Below are 23,388 nucleotides of genomic sequence, written 5' to 3'. Positions count from 1 at the left end.
GTGTCCCATAGATTTTGGATTGTTGTGTTTTCATTGTCATTTGTTGCCATGATTTTTTTATTTCTTCCTTGATGTCTTTGGTAACCCAGTCATGGTTTAATAGCATGCTGTTTAGTCTCCATGTGTTTGATTTCTTTGGGTTGTTTTTATTGTAGTTGATTTCCAGTTTTATGCCACTGTGATCTGAGAAGATACTTGATATGATTTCTACTTCTTGAATTTGGAGAGACTTTGCCTATGTCCTAACATATGGTCTATCTTTGAAAATGACCCATGTGCACTTGAGGAGAATGTATATTCTGTGGCTTTGGGGTGAAATGTTGTGAAGATGTCGATTAATTCCATCTGGTCTAGTGAGTCATTTAGGATTGATGTTTCTTTGCTGATTTTTTGTTTAGAGGATTTGTCCAATGGTAATAGTGGGATATTGAAGTCTCCTACTATGATTGTATTGCTGTGAAACTCTCCTTTGATATCTTCCAGGAGTTTTTTAATGTATCTTGGTGCTCGTGTATTGGGTGCATATATGTTTACCAGAGTTATTTCTTCTTGTTGGATTTCTCCCTTTAGTATTATGAAGTGGCCTTCATTATCTCTTGTTATGTCCTTCACTTTGAGATCTAATTTGTCAGATATAAGCGTTGCTACCCCAGCTTTTTTTTCATTTCCATTCGCCTCAAAAATCTTTCCCAGCCCTTTACTCTCAGTCTGTATGCATCCTTTTTTTATGAGGTGGGTTTCCTGTAGATAGCGGATATATGGGTTTTGTTTTCTTATCCAATCTGTTACCCTGTGTCTTTTGATTGGGGCATTTAATCCATTTACATTTAAAGTTATTATTGATAGGTACTTATTTGTCGCCATTTTTATTCTATACCCCTGTGTTCCTTCTTTGCTTCCTATTTCTTTCTTTCTTTCTTTTTTTTTTTTCAGCAGAACCTTTAGCATTTCTTTCATTGCTGGTTTGGTGGTGATAAACTCCCTTAGTCCTTTTTTGTCTGTGAAGCTCCTGATTTCACCTTCAATTTTGATTGATAGCCTTGCTGGGTACAGTATTCTTGGATTTAGACCCTTCCTTTGCATGACTTTGTATATTTCATTCCATTCCCTTCTGGCCTGATGAGTTTCTGTTGAGAAATCAGTTGCTAGTCTGATGGGGGTTCCTTTGTATGTAATTGTCTGTCTCTCTTTGGCCGCTTTTAAGATTCTTACTTTGTCGTTGGTGTTTGCCAACTTAATTATAATGTGCCTTGGCGTCGGTCTTTTGGGATTCATTTTGCTTGGAACTCTGTGAGCTTCTTGGATTTGTGTGGGTTTTTTTCTTCCCTATATTAGGGAAGTTTATGTTATTATTTCTTCAAACATGTTTTCTATGCCTTGCTCAGTTTTCTTTCCTCTGGTACCCCTATTATCCTGATGTTGTTTTGTGTTGTGTTGTCCCGAAGTTCCCTTAGGCTGTCCTCATGCTTTCTAATTTTTGTTTCTAGAAGCTGTTGTAATTGGGTATTTTTTTCCATCTTGTCTTCTAGCTCACTTATGCGGTCCTCTGCTTCTTCTAGTCTACTCTTGATGCTTTCTATTGAGTTCTTTACAGCAGCGATGTCATTTTTCATTTCTTCTTGGTTCTTCTTCATTTCTTCTTGGTTCTTACTCATATTGTCGAATTTGTCTTCCATCCTTTTCAGCCACCTTATGACCATTTCTCTGAATTCTTTCTCTGATAGGTTCTTTGCCTCTAATTCGTTTACTTCCTTTTCTGGTGATGCCTGCTTTTCTTTCCTATGGGGGCTATTTCTTTGTCTTCCCATGGTCTCTCTTCTTCGGATGTCTGGTTATATAGATCTCTTTCTGTACAGCGTTGATTTAAAGGTACAAAATACAACACAACCAGGCACAACAGACAAGGCACTGAACAGTGGGTCTGTGCGCTAGACTAAGGATACTGCACTCCTTTGAAAATTCTTAGTCTGACCCTCCTCGTCAGATTAAAATGAATTGCTTTTAAGAGTTCACTTCTGTTAGCAGCTCAGAGGACCTCCTTCCACATTCACGGATCACGCTAGTTCCTACTGCCGCTGATTTTTCTAGGCACAGACCTCCCAGTTCCTGCTGGTCCTGCGGCTCACGTGCTTCCCTCACCCTGCGCTTCCCTCACCCACCGCGGGAATTAGAAACCACACCTTATTTCAGGCGAAATCTGACCTTTCAGTGGTGCAGTGAAGAGTTCCTTTGAATCCGAATGTTTGCGCCGATAGGGGACCGGTGTTCTGGTGCTCGCAGCTGTTCTGTGTTTGCTGTTGTCACGGAAAGTCAGGTTTCCAATAAAATCCTCCTTTCCTTGCAAGATGGCGAGGCGCCCGGTGAGCCCCCCAAGTATTCCTTTCTTTCCTTTAAAGTGCCATTGCCATAATAAAATCCAAACTACCAATGTACAGAAGAATCGTAGTGCCAGTTCCTGAAAAATAATGTGCTGTAATGTGGAGTTACAGCTTTTGCTAAGCAGTTGGGTGTTTCCTTTCTAAATTTCATTAACTATTAAAAGTGTTTGCTGCAAATGATACCATGAAGAAAGTGATAAGACAATCCACACATTGCTGTGGAAATCCAATGATCTAAGAATGTATTACAAAGATTAAGTGATGAAAAGAAGTAATGTATATGCATAGGACCTTTCTGGTGCATCCTATTATTAACAACCAAGGACTGGCTGGAATAACCCCAGTGGCCTTGGGGAGGCGAGTCTCCTGAGAGAATGTGGGAGATTTGAAAATGTAGAAGTTAAAATCAGTTATGATTTATAAATAGTGTTGCAGTAACCTCCTCCTCTTCCCCCATACAAGTACTTCTATGTGGAGAGGAGGTGGAGACATAAAGATATAAATTAGACATATCACTTAGGAAATTCCATAGGTCAGTCATTTATTTAATGAGAAACTATTAAGCACCCACTCTTCTAAGAGCAATGAAAATAAATAGTGAAGAAAATAATTACTTTTCCCATGGATGGCACATTCTAGTTGGAAGAAAGTCGACAGTAACCAGATATTTAACAGGTCAAGTGTAAACAAGAAGTGACCACATACTAAAGCTGACAAGTTCAGGGGAGGTGCACGACAGGCCTTACAAACTCAAATACCGAAAGTAACCACACAGTATTATCAGTGGAAGAGGGAAGTCCACCAGTGGGAGTGGGTATCCCCTTCCCCACTGGGTGCTTGAAGTTGGGTCCTTACAATATCTGGAGAAAAATAAATTTCTGAGACTCACATGGGAGGAGAAGTGATTTACATCCCGGGGTTTGCAAAGTCCCATTTCCCTCCATCCAGGCCTGGGAAATGTGCAGCTGGGAACTCAGCAGAGCTTGAAGCAGAACCTGTGTCCAGAGTTTGCTTTCCATGGTGCAGCTGGATCCTGCATAACATCATGCTACTTGCAGTCCATTAATCCATTGTGTGTGGGGTCCACACGCTTTGGCCTAGGTGGGCAAATGCAGGAGTATGAGAGTCCCACAGGCCAGGAGCGTGGGGCTAGCAAGGGAAGAACTCTTTTGTTTGGGAGGTCAGTGTCTCAAATCTTCTAACACTTGCAGTGGCCACACCTTTTCTAGCCAATGACCTGTTCCCAGGTGTTCCTGACAGTCAAGCACCTTCCCTATTTCACTGAGACTTAACCAAGCGTGCATCTATTCCTCCCCTGTGCAGTCCCTTCCCCCTGCCATCTGCGGGGAATAGCCCTGGGATTGTTAAATTGCAGTTTCCTGGCAAAGCTGCACAAATGACATGCCTATAAAATGTGGCCTTCCCTTTGCTCCTCCCCAGTTATTTGTAACTGGGTTTATTACAGTGGTATCACTGATGCAAAAAGAAGCCAACCATTTATGGATGAGAACAGAAAACCCAAACACAAAAACCATAACCTGAGATTTTAATGCACAATAAAGTGACATTTTAAACTAGGTGAGAAAAGGTGGTTTGTGACAGGTGAAAAAGTTATTAAACATTAACACCATGCTCCAAAATAAATCTTGGATTGATTAAACATTTATTTGGAAGAAATAAAACTTAAGTGTAAGAGGTGGACCAAGGGGAAATTGAGAGGCATGTGGAAAGAGCTTTTATTTCCTCTGGAGAACAGGCACTGGTTTCCCACAAATTTGCACTTGGAGACACATATTGCCACAATCTCTGAAACCATGAAAACATCCTTCTGTTGATCCCTGGAGTTTGGGTGGGACCCAGAGGGATGTGGAACCAACATAAACAAGGGCACTGGGAGATTTAGAGATGTTTTTAAGGGGAGTTTTCTGGGGGACTAGACCTTGAGAATCTTGAAGTTCCACACCACCCTAGCCCTGGTCGTAGGCAAAGACTGCTTTTTCACGGGGCTGAGGAACCTTTGTAAGCGTCTGGAAACACTTAGCCAACTCCCAGGGAGGTTTGAACAGAAGCCACCCCTGCCCACAGGCAGTTCCTGACATTTGAGGGTTTGGGCCTTGGGCAGGGGCTCTGGCTGCCCTTGAGCACAAGGCTCTGTGCACATGGGCAGTGATGTCAGAGGCTGTTGCTTGGTTACTATGATTCTGAGCTGGGAGATGCTGAACTTCCAAACTGTCAAACTGCCGAACTGCCCTGCCTGAGTGCTGTGGCGTGAGGTGGTGGCTAGACAAGCGGAAGGAAAGCGAAGCTTCTCTGAAGCCTGGACTCTCCACCAGGAAGATGTCTTCTTTCTGGAAGCGAATCTCATGGGGGGCAATGGTGTTCCCCAGCAGTGGGGCAAAGCCCTATGATATCGGCGGGGCCAACATCTCCCCTCCCAGGGGGACCACCGTCTCCCCTCCCAGGGGGGCCACCATCTCCCCTCCCAGGGAGGCCGTGTTCTCCCCTCCCGGCGGGGCTGTGGTCTCCCCTCCCAGGCGGGGCCGTGGTCTCCGCTCCCGGCGGGGCCGTGGTCTCCCCTCCCGGCGGGGCCGTGGTCCCCGCTCCCAGGGAGGCCGTGGTCTCCCCTCCCGGCGGGGCCATGGTCTCCACTCCCGGCGGGGCCATGGTCTCCCCTCCCGGCGGGGCCATGGTCTACCCTCCCAGGGAGGCCGTGTTCTCCCCTCCCGGCGGGGCCGTGGTCTACCCTCCCAGGGAGGCCGTGTTCTCCCCTCCCGGCGGGGCCGTGGTCTACCCTCCCAGGGAGGCCGTGGTCTCTGCTCCCGGCGGGGCCGTGGTCTCCGCTCCTAGGGGGGCCGTGGTCTCCGCTCCAGGCGGGGCCATGGTCTCCCCTCCCAGCGGGGCCATGGTCTACCCTCCCAGGGAGGCCGTGTTCTCCCCTCCCGGCGGGGCCATGGTCTACCCTCCCAGGGAGGCCGTGTTCTCCCCTCCCGGCGGGGCCATGGTCTACCCTCCCAGGGAGGCCGTGTTCTCCCCTCCCGGCGGGGCCATGGTCTACCCTCCCGGGGGGGCCGTGGTCTCCCCTCCCGGCTGGGCCGTGTTCTCCCCTCCCGGCGGGGCCGTGTTCTCCCCTCCCGGCGGGGCCGTGTTCTCCCCTCCCGGTGGGGCCGTGTTCTCCCCTCCCGGCGGGGCCGTGGTCCCCCCTCCCGGCGGGGCCGTGGTCCCCCCTCCCGGCGGGGCCGTGGTCCCCCCTCCCGGCGGGGCCGTGGTCCCCCCTCCCGGCGGGGCCGTGGTCTCCCCTCCCGGCGGGGCCGTGGTCTCCGCTCCCGGCGGGGCCGTGGTCTCCGCTCCCGGCGGGGCCGTGGTCCCTACCCTCCCGGGAGGCGGGGCCCTGGGAGCCAGAAGGCCCAACTTTAGAAGAGAAGACATGAAGGCGATCCACAGAGCAGCCAGCAAGAACAAGCTGCTGAAGATGAACACCCTCCTGAATTTCGGAATCAGTGACGTGTTTGAACGGGATAAGAAGGGACGGTGAGTCCCTATGAACAGGGACGGGAGGCTGGGCCGGGCCCCGGGGAGGAGGGGGTCTGGGGGAGGCGGCCCCTCCGGGGCTCAGCAGGGGGAGCACGGCCTCCTGGCAGCCAGGGCGCGGGGCTGGCTTCCCTCCGGCCCCGCAGCACCTCCTGGTCGGCATCTCCCCTGGGTTCTAGCGCCCAGACTGCCTTTATGAGCAGCCAAACCAGAAACATAAAGACCCCCTCGTTGTTCTCTCACAGAACATTTACTGACGTCTTTTAAGTGATTTAACTACAGGTCAATAATTGAAATGAAATTAAGTACATACAGCATTTTGTATTTGATGTACACACTTTTATACCATAACTTACATACTGTAGAAAATTGCATAATGAGAGAGATAATTCCCATCACAGGTCAATTTCTGGGCTAAAAGTGCTTTGGATAAAATCCAATAACCACTTATATCAGTGTGCACCTATGTTCTTTATTAAAAACTACTTTTATTGATTTTAGAGAGGGAGAGGGAGAGAGAGAAATCACTGTTGAGAGAGAATCATTCATCAGCTGCCCCTTACATGCCCCACACTGGGGATTGAGCCCACTACCCAGACATGTGCCCTGTCCTGAATCAAACCGTGATCTCCTGGTTCTTAGGTCCACACTCACCTACCGAGCTACATCAGGGCTCACCTATGTTTTTTACTGAGGGACCTCAGAGGGAATTTGAAGTGGGAAGATGTCTGTGGTCCTGATTAGGAAGATTGAATTTCTGAAAATGTGTGCTATCCCTATGTGTATCAGTTTCACAACCAAATAAATATGGTTTGAGTTTTTTTTCAATTACATGTTTTATCATTACGATGAGATTAAATTTTTTTATATAATAGACACAGGTTTACCCTTCTAGATATCAACATATGCTATATATTTCCACAAAGTAGTTGTTTACTAATACCTGAAATGACAGATAAATGATTGGAATAAAATGGAAATTGCCCAAGCACCCAAATATATGTAAGAATTTAAAACTTGATGCTGGTGACATTTCATGTTTGTAGGAAAAAGTCAATGACAAATGGCGAAGAAGTATCTGTTGCGTATTTGGAGAAAACTAGATAGATTTTGATATCCTCCAAATAAATTTCAGATTAAAAATTTTAAATATACAAAATGAGAAAAGTACCAGAAATAAACACAAATGCCTACTTATACTTTTTTTTAAATGATTACAAACACTTCAAAAGCAAGATTTCTGGCGGTTGATTGAGCAATATAAAAAATTCAAACCCTCTGTCAGAAAATAATATTAGCAGGGTAAAAGAAAAAGTACTAAAAAAATATTTGGAATGTATGCGTATTGGAGAAAAAAATGTCTTCATTTTACAGAGAAGTGTTTGAAATCAACAACAACAACAACAAAAAAACCAACACCCTGTAATTTGAAAGTGGACAAAGTACTTTTAAACATATGTACAAGTGACCAATGGACAAAGGAAAAAATATTTAGTGTCGCTGATAGGAAAAGAAAATTAAGTTAAAAGAGGAAAACAATATTTTCCATCCACAAGACCAGTGATTATCCTTATACTGCTGTTTAAAATTTAAATTGCTTTTGACTTTTCCATAGGCAATTTGGTGCTGAGTACCACATTTAAAAATATATTAATATTTTCTATACTCATCAGTTCTATTTATACTAAAATATCTTTATGAAGTAATTAGATAAATTACATAGTTTGTTTGATTCAGCACTGCTTAAAATAGCAATATATTAAGGAGAAAAAAGTCAGTTTGGCTATACATACATACAAGCAGACTATGATCTTGTGTTAGCCAAAAATAGGTGCAAAATGTGATAAAATCTATTTCTGAGTATTTGTATTAAAAATGAACATTTCTTTAAAAATTTTTATTTCTGCAATGAACATGTAAAAAATTCTAGTGAATATTATTATGAATGAAATAATCCTGGGGAAGAGCAGTAATATGAATTCTGAACAGATAAAATTAATTGCTCACTTCCTGTTTTTTGGACTTATTTTTGAAATTTGAGGATTGGTATCTTCAGAAGGAAAGGGAATCCCTTTTTACGTTTATTTTTATTGTTGACACTGTTATAGATGTCCCCCATTCCTCTCCCCCCTCTTAGTGCCTTTCCACCCTGCCCCTTTCAGCCTTCACTTCATAGTTGTCTGTGTCCATGGGCTATGCAAATATGCATGTGTGTTCTTTGGCTAATCTCTTTGAGTCCCCCCGGTTCCCTCCTTCTGAGATCTGTCAGTCTGTTTTATGTATCCCAAGTCTCTGGTCCTATTTTGTTTGTTTATTTTGTTCATGATATTCCACATGCACATGACATCATATGGTATTTGTCTTTCTCTGACTGGCTTATTTTCTCAGCAAAGTAATCTCCAGGTCCATCCATGCTGTCCGAAAAGGGTATAAGAGTTTCTTCTTTTTTACAGAGTGTAGTATTCCATGGTATAAATGTACTACATCTTTATCTACTCATCTGCTGATGGGCACTTGGACTGCTTTTTATCTGTGCCTGTAGAGTGTATGCATATATCTAATTACACACATATGTGTTTTACTTTATACAGATTTACTACATATTATATGTAAATGATTATAGATTAACTATTTTAGCTGTGTACTTATGAAAATCAAAAATAGTGCCCTGGCCAGTGTGGCTCAGTTGGTTGGAGTGTTGTCTGGTACCCCTCCTGTACACTGAAAGGGCACAGGTTCATTCCAGGTCAGGATACATAGGTTGTGGGTTCGATCCCTGGTCGGGGTACCTACAAGAGGGAACCAATCGATGCTTATCTCTCACATCGATGTTTCTCTCTCTCATTCTCCCCTCTCACTGCCTTTCTCTCTATATTAAAAAATAATTTTTTAAAGTTAAATAATTATTTTGTCTTGTTTTTGACAGAATGACAGATGTGTCCCATTTCTTCCATTTTTGTCCCCCCTCAACGCAGCCTCCACCCCACCACAGGTCTTTCCCATACTATTGTCTGTGTCCATAGGTTATGCATACATGTACATATGTTCTTTGGTTAATCTCTTCCTGTTCCCCCATCCGCACCCTGAGACCTGTTATTCTGTTCCATGCATCCATACCTCTGGACATATTTTGTTCAGTAGATTCTACATATAAGTAAGATAATGTGGTATTTATCTTTCTCTAACTGGCTTATTTCTTTAAAAAGTAGAAAAATTTTCCTATTCCAGAAGTATAATTTTAACTTATAAAAGTTTTCTTTGAAAACATTGAACTCGTCCACTGTGTTTATCCATTCTTCCAATCCATTCGTACACGAAATATAACCTGAATATTTATTATGTAGCAGACATATTCTACTCAGGACTCTTTCAATCTATCTCCAAGACCCCTTTTTCATCCTTAAAATCTTCATGTTGCCCAATATGAGCAAAATGAGAAATTAAAAATTGAAGAAGTAGGCCCTAATCAGAGTTGAAATTTTTTCTCCCTGCTTTCAAACAAAAATATTTCTGAAGGTAGGAAATTATAGAAGATAATCTTTACCTGCCCTTTTGTAAATTTATAATAGTATTAAATAATAATGATCATTAGGAACATCTGATTTCCATAAAATTTATAAATCTAAATATTGGACAAAATGAGTTATCCTATTCATTTGAATCCTGATTTCCTTTGGCTTAAGTTTTCTTGAAAATCAAAGTAAGAATTACTTAAAAAAATTCTTTTTTTATTATTATTTATTTAAATATATTTTTATTCATTTCAGAGAGGAATCAAGAGGGAGAGAGAGATAGAAATATCAATGATGAGAGGGAATCATTGATCGGCTACCTCCTGCATGCCCCCTACTGGGGATCAAGCCAGCAACCCGGGCATGTGCCCTTGGCTGGAATTGAACCCGGGACCCTTTAGTCCGCAGGCTGACACTCTATCCACTGAGCCAAACCAGCTAGGACTCTTATTATTATTATTTTTTTAAGTCCTCTTTCCCCCATAGGCTTTTAAGAACTAAAATTTATCTAAATGCCAACCATTGATTAGAACTACAAGAGCTCTGTTGTACTCACCGTTATTTCACTTAATGTAAGGCACCATGGATGGCATGATTTCATTATTTTATGTATCACTAAAATTTTTCAAATGCTGCCAATTATACTTGTAACACATTCTGAATTAAAAACTGGATTCTAATGTCAGAGATGTTAAAGTGTGAGAAGAAAAGCCTTTTAGAATCATTGAAATACTGTGTTCTTTCTGATCCTTAAAAGAGGTCTGCAAAAGTAGGTATAATGGTATCATTTTATTTCATTGAAATGCCTTTATAAAGTGGTAGTAATAATGATGCAATATTATCTAACAATTATTGAGCCGTTTTTGTGTGTGTGCTAGGAACTGTAGTAAACACTTTGCATAGGTCCTCATTTAAGCAAACAGTGGTGTCCTGGAAGATAATTACTATTTTTATCTCCATTTTGTTGATGAGAAAATTGCGGTACAGAAAGGCCAAGGGATAGCTAATAAGTGACAGTTAAAATAGGATCAGACCCAAGCTGAGCTGACTTTCCAGGTCATCCTCTCTCTATTCAAATAGGCAGCTCCTTCATTAATGTGGTGAGTTACAAGAACTAGTAAATATTGTACCGTTTTCAGAAGAAAATGAAATATTTGTTTTGAAGTCATAGGGATAATGTTTACAACTATATGGATAATGTATGTTTTGAGATAGTGCCCTCTATGTTCCTAAAGCGTCCTCTGACTTCCATAGGACTCCTCTCCATGTGGCCTGTGCCTATGGCCATGCAGGTATGGTGAGACTCATAATAAAGAGGCCGCTGTTGAACCTCCTTGACGGTGAGAAAAAGACAGCTCTGATGCACGTATGTACTCGCTAACTATGTCAACATGAGTTGGGTTTGCTTTCCTTACTTAGAATAAAAATGAATTTATCTCATTGACTGTAAGTCATTGGTGAAAGACAAGAGATGGGTTTGATTTAATTACTTAGAATAAAAATGAATTCATCTCATTTAGCTAAAAGTCATTCGTGAACTTTGTGGAATGTTTCCTTTAAATTCCTAGAACTAAATAATCTATTTCTTGGCATAATACTGACAGGCCCTACAATACCAGAATCTGAAATGTGCATGTATTCTGCTTAAACATGGTGCCAATACAAATATAATGGACAACGATGGCAACACTGCTCTGCATTATGCTGTCCTTGGTCACAGTACAGGAATCGTGCAATGGCTGTTGTCGCACAAGGCAAATATTGAAGCAAGAAACAAGGTATAGCTCAACCTTACTTATAAAATATTTGAAACACATGTTTTTAGTTTAGTTACAAGCATTGAAAAAAATGTTTGTAATGAGAGAGGAAGAGGGAGAAACATCAATGATGAGAATCACCCATTGGCTGCCTCCTGCACTCACCCTACTGAAGATGGAGCCCCCAAATCCCTCATGTGCCCTGACCTGTCATCGACCCTGACCTCTAGGTTCATGGGTCTACACTCAAACACTGAGCCACACCAGCTGGGCACAAGCATTTTCTTTCTCACATACATATACTGAATGTAATAGATCAGGCCCCGCCACCATGGAAACAACTCCAAAGCCCAGTCAGGGGGCTGGGGGAATGTAGTGTCCATGGAAGGGGCCAAGCTCTGCCTCCCAGCTATCCTTCCACCCCAGAAGGAAGAGCTTCCTGTTAGTGCCTGGGAGTGGGAGATAGGCTCAGAGCCCACTAAGGACGGAAGGCCTGGGGGAGTGAAGTGATGCTGGGGACTGGCTGCTATGCTGGCAGGGACTTAGGAAATGGTGCTGCTGGGGGTGGGTGGGAAGAGGAGGCCTGGTACCCAGCAAGAGGAGCTGGGTGAGTACAAGGGGGAAGAGGAAGCCCCAGTCCACAGGCAACAAAATAACAACAGGATACCATGATAGGAACAAAGATTCCTGGAACCCCTACTGTAAATGTTGGAAGTGAGGTTTGGAGAAGGATGTTGCAGTTAATCTGTTGAAGAGGCAGTGGAGGGCATTTTAAAGGGAAGAACAGCCAGTAACTGCACAGGGGTGAGAAGAAGGGGGCTCCTCCTTTTTTAATCCTCACCAGAGGATAGTTTTCCCCATTGATTTTAGAGAGAGTGGAGGGAGGGAACAGATGAGAGAGAGAGAGAGAGAGAGAGAGAGAGAGAGAGAGAGAGAGAGAGAAACATCTATGTGAGAGAGAGACATGGATTGGGTGCTTCCCCCATAGGACCTGGTCAGGGCTGGGGATCCCACCTGCAACCGAGGGATTTGCCTTTGAATGGGACTCTAACTCTCAACCCTTCCATGTGCTGGCTGACACTCCAGCCATTGGGTAACACTGGCCAAGGCAAAAGGGGATACTTTTTATTTACTTTCTATATTATACATGTAACTTCAGAGTATCTTTCATAATTTTTAATATCCATTTTGGATATATGCAATTTCTTAAATTAGAAATTGTTTTTGTTGCTTTACAGAGTGACCTCACACCACTTGCACTTGCTAAACTTGCAAACAATGAGAAAATGGTGGAATTATTAGTAAGCAGAGGTGCAAAAGACGATCAGAGGTACAATATTTTGTTCTTTTTAAAATTTTATTTGGAGAGTACATTTATTAAAGCTGGGGACAGTGAAACAGGGAGAGCTTTGGATAGAAGAAGCGGGTGTTATTTGGAACCATCCTTAGCTGCCAGAGATTCAGATAATGCCGCAGGAGAAGACCAGACGTTCCTTGCTCCTTTGTTACCAGATCTGTACTCCAAGGTCACTCTCTATCCCATGGAGCATCTGTTTAGGGAATGGAGGGTCCCATAAGGCCTTTTCAGACTAGTCAGCACCAGCTTGCCTGAGGCTCCATAATTGAGGTTGGCCCCTCAAGTGATATCTTTGCCATAACAAAGAAACTTTACCTCAGGTTTCAAAATTTAAATTATGCCTCACATGGAAGCCAGTCAACAGGAAGCTCTGAATCAAAATGAAGTTATTGGTCCTTAAAATTGCTAAGGGCCCAGCCATGACTCATCAGTATCCATGGGTGACCAGTAGGATTGCATCTTAAGCCAATTGGGTGGACAAGGAGAGTAAGTGTTGTTCTCATAATGATCTGTTGGTTCACAAGGTGAGTAGATGGAGAAGGGATAGTCTTAGTCTAGGCCAGGTCCTGGCTTCTAGTAGTTTGCTGAAGTTGGCATGATTCGGTACAAAAAGTAGGGAGCATGGTGTTATCTGACCGCATGAGGAATATATTTGTACATACATTTCGTTGCCAGTTACATAATAGCTGAGATGCCCTGAATTACAAACCACAACATAACTATCGGTAATAACCAAAATTAATAACATTTTCTGAAAACTGCACCATTTGAATGTTAGAAACCATGAAAAGTTCACACTGGGAGTCAAAAATAGTTTCAACAAATAAAGTTCATTTTTTTTTTCTTTGCTTTACTGTTTTTTCTGAACATGTACTTTTGCTCTATCATCTCATTTAATCCTCCTAACAACTTTCGGAAATAAGGTAATAAGAGTCTTCTTTTGTAGAGGAGGACTTTAAGCCAAGAATAGTGACTTGTTTGAGAAGAAATAGCTGTGGGTTATAGAACTAGGAGGTGTGAGTTCAAGACATTTGTGATAATGTCAAGCTAACTCTAATTAATTCACTGAACTATACTGCCCTCAAATCATGACTTGTTATAACTTTTTGTTTAATTACATACTTCATAAAACAGTTGTATAATTTACAAATTTAAAGTAGATGATATAAATTAAGTTTTAATATTAGTGCTGATATAATCTGAAATATTCTAAGAATTTACAATATTTGTAAACTATTTTTATGTTAATATTATGATAGTAATATTATTTGTCACCGTTTTTTATTTTTTTTTGTACACAGCAAACAGCAACTAACTTCTGAAGAAAAGGACCCCCAGAAATCTGAAAGTTGCACTCCTGGTAAGACTTCTGATAGTGAATTTCCCTTGGTGGTCTACCATAGATGAAGTAAGAGTAAGGAAGTTTTGATAATGTAAGAGCAGGGGAAAAAATACCAAACAATGTGGAAGTTGCATGTATAGTTTTTCTTAATCTCTTTTTTAATAGCATAGTATTCATTATGATTAACAAAGTTAATTGTAGGTAATTTAAAATCTGGGGCAATATCCCTTGAAAAGAAGTTCATTTATTTAGTCCTGACCTCTAAAATCCCACATGAAATTTTCATGTAAAAAAAGAAAAAAAAATTAAGTTAGAATGGTGTATGTTTCCTCTGTATTCACAATAACAAATTGGACTTGTTCTAAAATGGATCTTTAGTTTTAACTGTGAATGGATTACATTTAGTAAATGAATACTTGCTATTACATAGCGATTAGTCTCACTAAAACTGTAAATAAAACTAGGAACTCAACAAAACTTTCCTGGTAGCACAAAGAAATGGCAAACCATAAGATCTACAACACTTAGCCAGTGTGCAAGTATCCCAGTGGGATTGTTTTTTAAAGCTATCTACCCATAGTACTGAAGTCAGAAAGGCAAGGCCTGTTGAGAAGCATAGTGTACCAGTATTTTTTATATTATGCCAACAAGGTCTCACTATTATGAACTTCATTCCTCAGAAGTCAAAACAGAAGGAGATATGTTGACTTCATTAATTTGTTAATTATCAGGACACTGAAATTTCTTTAGAACAAGATGCTCTGTTGCCATTGGTGAAAAGATAATGACAATAAATATTAAAATAGCCCAACCTGGAACTCATCCTATATAATAAAGAGCTAATATGCTAATTGTCGTGACACCCTCACACCATAGACAGTTCAGCATGAGCCTGCATGTGTGGGGGGCGGAGCCACTGCGTTGCTCTGGAGACTGGGTGGAAGCGGGGAGGCGCCTGGAGGAGGTGGGACCATCTGGTGGCAGGGAAGGCAGGTGAGAGCCGTAGCGCCCCCTCACCAGTCCTTCACCACCCACCGCTTGCACTCACGCACCCGCTGCTCACTTGTCAGGGGAAGGAGCAAAGCACATGCTGCCAGGAAGCAGCGCCCAAATCTCCACAGCAGGTGGGAGGCTCTACACTCTCCTCCAGCGCCATGATGCGGGGGAGCTGCCACGTTGCTCTGGAGATGGGGCAGAAGTGGGAGGTGCAGGAGGAGGCGGGACCAGCCTGAGGGACTTGTGGGACTGAGGGCGGGGCTTGAAGCCACCAGATCAGGTTGGAGAGGACAAGGGTGGGGCCAAAGGCGCTGGAGCTCTGGGTGGAGAGGTTAGGGTGTCAGGCAGGTGGTGGGCAGGTGGGCACAGCGCGTGTGGTTGGGCGGGGCTGCGCGATTTCACACGCCGAGTCACTAGTTAAATTATAATAAATGTACAAAAATGTTTCCCACTAACAAAAATGCCAGATGTGGCACCTAGTTTATTGTACAATCTGAACTATATGAGGACACCTTGGACTTAGTAGACCTTTATCAGAGGACTTGTGCATGTTGGTTTTGCAAATGATAGGAAATACAAGGATGAAATAATGTTTTGACCTTGGAGGAGCTCATAATATGGAACAGGTGTTGCTGGTTTATTTCTGATTTCCTAAACAGAATTTTCAAAGAAAATGTCAAAATTCAGTAATTCTTTTTCAGCTGAATGGTGTGCCATTTAACTTTCAGGTGTCTTTCAGGTACTAAGTGTTATTCTGATGTTGCAGAATTGAAACATTTTAAAAACAGTCATTGCCCTCTAAAAGATTGTTAGTATCATTGTCACTTTTATTACTTACTATACTTTATTTAGTGCTTACTAGGTGCCAGAGCTCATTACCATCTTATAATTATTCCTATTTATTCATGGTATTGGTGTTTGGTATGTGTCAGACACTTATAAGTCCATGCTGAGAATTAGAGTTTTAAGAATGTGGCGGAGGTTTTGGCCAGGTTTCTTAGTTGCTTAAAACATTGTCCCTGATATACTAAGGATGTGGGTTTGATGCCTGGTGAGATTCACACAATGAAGGCATAAGTAAATGGAACAACAAACCAGTGTTTCTCTCTCTGTCTGTGTTTCTCTATCTTTAATCAATTTTTAAAAAGTTTAAAAATAAAAATGTGGGTGGGTTTTAAAGTAAGTACACAGACCACAAAGAAATTTTCCATGTAAAGGGGTAGAAGGGTAATGTGTGGCAGTAGGAACATCTATTGAGATTACATGTTTGGTCGCAGGAAAAGCGGGGCAAGGCCTAAGATGTATACGTGAACTCTGGGAATTATGAGCAGTTCAGTTTCAAAGGTATAAAATTTGTGCTATGGGAATGTTTGGGAATGAGGTGAGACCTAGCTAATGCAGGCTTATGAAAGTCTTGAGTAAAACAGAAAGGACTAGATCTTATTTTCTGAGCCTTGGGGAAATTTGTTAGCCAAAATGCTTTTAGCTTCAGATACTAGGTGCCCTAATTATCAGAGGCCAAAGTAATAGGAAGCAAGTAGTTTGGTGATGATAACAGGATTCCAGTTGTTATACCTTATTCAGCTGTGAGGTTCTCAGTGTGTATGGTATGTCTGCTTTTCTGGTCAGTAATCAGCTGTGACTCCTAACATCCTATTCTCACATGTCAATATGTGAAGGTCAAAAGGACTGCTTTTCCTTAGATGTTTCATTTTCCTTTTATAACAGTTTGTTAAAGTAGAATTGGCACAAATTACATTACATGCAGGTGTGCAACTATAGTGGTTTGACATTTATATGCCTTACTAGAGGCCTGGTGCATGAATTCGTGTGTGATTGAGGCTGGCTGGGTGTGGGAGGTTGGCTGTGGGAGCGCAGGAAGCAGCTCCGGAATTGACCATCTGCCCCCTGGTGGTCAGTGTGCATCATAGCAAGCGGTTATTTGGTCAGTTGGTCAGTTAGGCTTTTATATATATAGATGATGTGTTCACAATGATATGTCTAGTAACTATCACCAAGCAAAGTTTTTAAGATATTGACACATTTCCTTTAATGCACACTATGTCTTATGGCTTACATATTTTACTAGAGGCCCAGTGCATGAAATTCGTGCATGGGGGGGTGTCCCTCAGCCCAGCCTGCACCCTCTCCAATCTGGGACCCCTCAAGGGATGTCCGACTGCCTGATTAGAAACGATCCCAGTGGGATTGGGCCTAAACGGGCAGTCGGACATCCCTCTCACAATCCAGGACTTCTGGCTCCCAACTGCTTGCCTGCCTACATGCCTGATTGCCCCTAACTGCTTCTGCCTGCCAGCCTGATCACCCCTAACCCCTGCCAGCCTGATTGATGCCTAACTGCTCCCCTGCAGCCTGATTGCCCCTAACTTCCCTCCCCTGCCAGACTGGTCACCCCTAACTGCCCTCCCGCCAGTCTGGTTGCCCTTAACTGCCCTCCCCTGTAGGCCTAGTCCCTCCCAACTGCCCTCCCCTGCTGGCCATCTTGTGGTGCCCATCTTGTGTCCCCATGGGGTAGGATCTTTGACCACATTGGGGCAGCCATTTTGTGTGTTGGAGTGATGGTCAATCTGCATATTACTCTGTAGTTAGATACAATAGAGGCCTGGTGCATGGGTGGGGGCCAGCTGGTTTGCCCTGATGGGTGTCCTGGATCAGAGTGGGGGTTCCCTTGGGGTGTGGGGCAGCCTGGGTGAGGGGCCTGTGGTGGTTTGCAGGCTGGCCACGCCCCCCAGTGACCCTAGCGGAGGCCCTGGTATCTGGGATTTATTTATATTCTACAATTGAAACTTTGTAGCCTGGAGCAGAGCCAAGCCTTCTGCTTGCTCAGTGGTGGCAGCCATTTCTGTTGGGATATATTTATCTAATATAATTGAAACTTTGTAGCCTTAAGCTGAGGTCTGGGCTGGGCAGGGTGTTCGGAAAGCTTGACTTCCTCCATTGCCAGGGAAACCCAAGCCTCTTTCCTGCTCTCTTCATGGCCACAGCCATCTTGATTGGGTTAATTTGCAAACCCACTCCTGATTGGCTGGTGGGCGTGGCTGGTGGGTGTGACTTGTGGGTGTAGCAGAGTGGTGGTTAATTTGCATATCACTCTTTTATTAGATAGGATAATAGGAAGTTTGCACTTCTCATTTATATTCTTTTATTTCACCTATCTCTTCAGATAACTACCCTTGACAACCATCAATTTATTCTTTGTAGCTATGCGGTCTGTTTCTGTTTTGTTTTTTTACATGGCATCTCTAACCACATGGTATTTAATTTTCTCTGTCTAATTTCACTTAGTATAAGACCCTCTTGGTCAATCCATGGTTCCATAAATGGCAAGAATTAATTTCTTGTATGTCGAGTAATTCTTCATTATGTGTGTGTATGTTTATACATTCAATATCTTCCTTTACTTTTCCATTGAAGGACTTCTACATCACTTCCATATCTTGGCTACTGCAAATAATGCTGTAGTGAACATAGGGGTGCAGATATATTTTCAAATTCTCGTTCATGTTTCTGTTGGATAAATACCCAGCAGTAGAATGGCAATTCTATTTCTAATTTTTTGAGGAATGTCCATGCTGCTTTCCACCATGACTGTACCAATTTATAATCACATGAACAGTGCTCAAGGCTTTCTCTTTTCTCATATCCTTATCAACACTAGTTATCCTCTCTAATAAAAGGGTAATATGCAAATTAACCATCACTCTGCTACACAAGCCACACCCACCAGCCAAGCCATGCCCACCAGCTAATCAGGGAAAGTATGCAAATTAACCCCAGCCAAGATGGCTACAGCCACAGAGAGCAAGGTTTCCCAGGTAACAGAGCAAGCCAAGCTTTCCGATAGGTGTTGCAGCCTAAGCCTCCCCTCAAGCTACAAGGTTTCAATTAGAGAAGGTAAACAAATTCAAACAGAAATGGGGGCAGAACGGAGCTTGAGAGAACAGGCCAGGGTTGCTGGCGGCAACAGGGGAAGCAAAGCTTTCCGCACACCCTGGCCGGCCAGGCCTCCGCTTAAGGCTACAAAGTTTCAATTATAGAAGGTGAATTAACTGTAAGAGAAATGGCTGCCACCCCGGAGGGAGCAGCAGGCTTGGCTCCGCTCCAGGCTACAAAGTTTCAATTGTAGGAGGAAAATAAATTTTTGGAAAGATAGGGACTTTTTTAAAACGCCGTGGGACTCGGGACAAATTGTTAAAAATTGGCACTGTCCCGCCAAAAGCAGGACGATCTGGTCACCTTATCCAACACACAATATGTCTGCCCCCATGTGGTCAAAGATCCTGCCCCTCATGTGGACACAACATGGCCACTACAAGATGGCCAGCAGGAGAGGGCAGTTGGGAGGCACCCAGCCTGCAAGGGAGGGCAGTTGAGAGGGACCAGGCCTGCAAGGGAGGGCAGTTGAGAGGGACCAGGCTTGCAAGGGAGGGCAGTTGGAGGTGATCAACTCTGCAGAAGAGGGCAGTTAGGGATGACCAGGCCGGCAGAGGAGGGAAATTGGGGGAAAACAGGGTGGCAGGGGAGCAGTTAAGCATTAACCAGGTTAGGGGGTGATCAGTCTGGCAGGCAGAAGAGGTTAGGGGCAATCAGGAAGGCAGGCAGGCAAGCAGTTGGGAGCCAGCAGTCCTGGATTGTGCCTAAACAGGCAGTCGGACATCCCTCCAGGAGTTCCAGATTGGAGAAGGTACAGGCTGAACTGAGGGACAACCCACCTCCGTGCACAAATTTCGTGCATCGGACTTCTAGTTTATTTATATTTTGATGACAATCATCCTGAGAGGAGTGAGGTGGTATTTCCTTATGGCTTTTATTTACGTTTCACTGGTTAGTGATGTTGAAGTATGTGCTTCCTTAATTTTTTAAAAAATATGTTTTTATTGATTTTAGAGGGAGAGGGAATAAAAGGGAGAGAGAGATTGAAACATCAATGAAGAGAACCATCATATCCATTGGCTGCCTCATTCAAGCTCCCTCCTGGGTATCAACCCTGCCACCCTGGCATCTTCCCTCAAGTGGAATATAACCAGTGACCTCTTGGTGCATGGGACAACAGCCTAAACCTATAGAACCACATTGGCTGGGCCTATGTGTTTATTTTACTTTATTTTTTATATATTTTATTGATTTTTTACAGAGAGGAAGGGAGAGGGATAGAGAGCTAGAAACAATGATGAGAGAGAAACATCGATCAGCTGCCTCCTGCACACCCCCCACAGGGGATGTTCCCGCAACCAAGGTACATGCCCTTGACCGGAATCGAACCTGGGACCCTTGAGTCCGCAGGCCGACGCTCTATCCACTGAGCCAAACCGGTTTCGGCTATGTGTTTTTTTTTAAATAGGAAGAAACCTGAGAGGTTTGCATGTGACTTCCACTAACATTTTATAGGCTTGGGTTAATCGCATGCTCATTTCTAAACCAGTTAATGGTAAGCTAGTGACTCTGATGAGCTTAGTTTAATAATTTCTCTTTTTGGAGTGGGGGAGATACCACCTTCTTTGTGTCAGGACAGTAAACATCCAAAGAGAGTTGTGGTTTGCAGCAAGAATGAAGACTGAGGTAGGGATCCATGAATATTTACTGCAGGGATTCATTGTAGTTTTAAGCAGAAGAGGAACAAGGTTAGATGTGATATGGGCCATGTAGTTGTGGTATGAATGAGGCATCAGCAAGCTTTCTCTGCAAAGGACATGATTTTAGTCCATGTGGTCTGTCATATCTACTCAAGTCTGCCATTGTAGTGTGAGAGCAGTCCTAGAGAATCTGTAAGTGAACAGACATGGCTCTCTTCCAGTGAGACTTTATTTGTAAAACCATCTGCCATGGCAGCTTTTTTTTTTTTTTTTTTTTGCCTGTGGGCCTTAGTTTACTGACCTCTCATGTAGAGGATAGATAGAGGGAAACCACATAAAGAAACTTGAAGACAAAGGGACACTTTGCCTCCTTGGACTAGCATTAATCCATTGTGAAGTTTTCCTTCATCTGTACTGAAATGAATCAGGAACCTCAATTTATTCCATTTAAAGTGTTGGTGTTTTCTAGGTCTATTTTCCTCTGATTTGTTTTGCTTAAAAATAAATTATTAATTTAAGAGGGAACTATAATAGTTGGTGATATTCACCCCTCCCCCCCCCCCCGCCCAATGATCTACCCCGTGAGAGACATCTGTTAAGAGCCCATGTTTGACTAGGGTAGTTGACAGTACCAAAGTAAAGCAGAGACAGTAGAGAGGTCTAATTCATAAGATTTTTGTGATGTTTGCATGCAGAGAGCTAGTAGGGAGAGAGAATTCTACGATGATTCATAGATTTCCAGGTAGTGCACTGGCATTTAGGTAGGACATGAAGAATAGGACTTTATCAGATGAGCAGAAAAGAGCAACAGTTCAACAGGAAAGACCAGTATTTTTCTATAGAGGTAGAGTTTAATGGAATATCTATGGATATCCTCACATTTTGGATAGAGTTTCTTTTAGTTTTTGACTTACCCTATTAACAACTGCCTTGAATAGGTGAGCCATGATTTTAGTTTAATAAGAAATTTAAAGATGATTAGGAATAAATAAAAAGAACTCTGTAATAATTAGTACAATTGTTTAGCATAAATGATAGTTATGGATTTTTTGAAGTTAGCCCCGTTAGTTGATTGATTCATAACTCTTGTGAAAGGGAATTAAACCCTGTTTAGCTGGAGAAAATGGTCATTGTAATGTGTTCATTTTCTTATAGGAACTTTGATACTATTGAGCATATTGCCAATCTTTAGGTTTCTTTATTTCCTATTGTGACTAAATAGTAATGTTTCTTGTTTCACATTTTTCTGACATCATTGTTTCATTTATCCCTTTCATGTCTTTATTCCAATAGTTACAGATCAACAGGAAACTCAAAAACAAGCATCGACTGAAACAAAATCAATGACAGGTATTCTGGGAAATCAACTTCTGTATTGTAATCATAGATAACACACGAATCCAAAAATAATTTCACAGAAGGCAATTTGGTTAGAGGTTCCTAAACCCACCCCTAGGTTTGCTTATTTACTAGAAAAATTACAGGACTCAGCATAGAGTTGTGCTCATACCTAAGATTTTTACAGTGAAAGAACTAAAGCAAAATCAACAAAGAGAAAAGGTGTGTGTGACAAACTGTGGAAGACATCAGGCACAACCTTCCAAGAGTCCTCTTGGAGTTAGCAGGAGGTGCCTGGTTACTCCAGTGTCAGATTCTGACAACACGAGTGAAATATGTCATCTACCAGTCTGGTTAGACTCAGTGCCAAGGTTTTTATGGCATGCTAGTCACATAGGCATCTTCCCCATCGCATGTACAACGTTCCAGATTCCCAGGAGGAATGCAAGTGTTCAGCCAGAACCCCATTTGTTGTACAAAACATTTAGGTACAGGGAGCCACTCTTCTCAGGTAGAGAATAGTGGAAACCCTCTCCAGATTCAGGTTTTCAGACTCCAAGTGAAGAGTAGCCATTTAAGCAGGACTTTCAAAGGATAGCAGTATTAGGTCTGCTGCATGAAAATTTTCTGCTCAATAGGTATAGTCCTGATTGAATTTTTGGCCTTGACCTAAAAATTTATTTTAAGGTCAAGTAATACGGTAATATTATATGGTGCTTGTTTCACTTGCATAATTCATAATTGCTTGCAATGCTGTTTACTTTTGTGGCTTTTGGTATTTCACATGCATCTACAATAATAAAAACATGACATGCTAATTAGACCAGTAGTCCTTCTGGACAACCTTCCGGATGAGTCCAGGGCTGTGAGGGAAGGCCCAGTCCTGGGTGCCTGCCAGCAGCTGGAGGGAAGCCTGGGTCCCGGGTGCCAAAGGGAAACCAGTGCTGGCAGCCCAGGGGAAGGAAGGCCTACTCTTGTATGAATTTTGTGCATGGGGCCTCTAGTTTGTACAGAAATTACTAGCGCAATATTAGGGAATTATAAGTTCTTTTTTAATCCAATTTAGGCTTCATGTTCATTTTTAGATGAAATCAGAAAAAATAATTTTTTATTTAAAATTAGAAGACAAAGTGTCTTAATTATATGGATGATTCAGTTCTGATGTATATTGCACTAAATCCCTGTTTATAATTATAAAGCAAGATATTTAATCACCTTTATTAGTTGTTTTCTTGCCCTGGAATACATTTAAAAGTATTAGCTTTTTTTTATTTCTTTTCACATGGCTTCACTCAATTGTGGGAATAATATATATCATCTCAAACTTTGATCCTTATCTTAATTACCAATGTGACTGTGTCTTCAAAATAGCATTTATATGTCATCATATGCTAATAGAAGATACAATGGATACATTTGGAGGGTGGACATGCATATAAGCATAACCAATGGGCACAAAAACTAGGGAGGTGAGGGCATGTGCAGGAAGGTGGGAGTGGCCGGGGAGAGGTCAATGGGGGCGGGAGGGGGGAAATGAGACATATGCAGTACTTTAAACAATAAAGTATTTAAATGAAAAAAAAGAA

The 23,388-nt window shown here is 42.5% G+C and overlaps 1 protein-coding gene across 1 annotated transcript in view; it reads left to right on the top strand.

The window, feature by feature from the left end:
• The first annotated feature begins 5,016 nt into the window (after positions 1 to 5,016).
• The window catches only part of LOC114234212 (poly [ADP-ribose] polymerase tankyrase-1-like), a 53,726-nt gene continuing 35,354 nt past the window's right edge, over positions 5,017 to 23,388 (top strand). The window contains exons 1-6 of the mRNA XM_054712879.1: positions 5,017 to 5,906; positions 10,673 to 10,784; positions 11,023 to 11,196; positions 12,414 to 12,505; positions 13,834 to 13,892; positions 21,758 to 21,814. Coding sequence (XP_054568854.1) covers positions 5,017 to 5,906; positions 10,673 to 10,784; positions 11,023 to 11,196; positions 12,414 to 12,505; positions 13,834 to 13,892; positions 21,758 to 21,814 — 1,384 coding nt within the window. The remainder of the gene's footprint in view (positions 5,907 to 10,672; positions 10,785 to 11,022; positions 11,197 to 12,413; positions 12,506 to 13,833; positions 13,893 to 21,757; positions 21,815 to 23,388) is intronic.

This window comes from Eptesicus fuscus, chromosome 24 (genome assembly GCF_027574615.1).
Source record: "Eptesicus fuscus isolate TK198812 chromosome 24, DD_ASM_mEF_20220401, whole genome shotgun sequence".
In the NCBI taxonomy this organism is placed as follows: Eukaryota; Metazoa; Chordata; class Mammalia; order Chiroptera; family Vespertilionidae; genus Eptesicus; species Eptesicus fuscus.
This window is presented reverse-complemented; position numbering and strand designations above follow the sequence as displayed.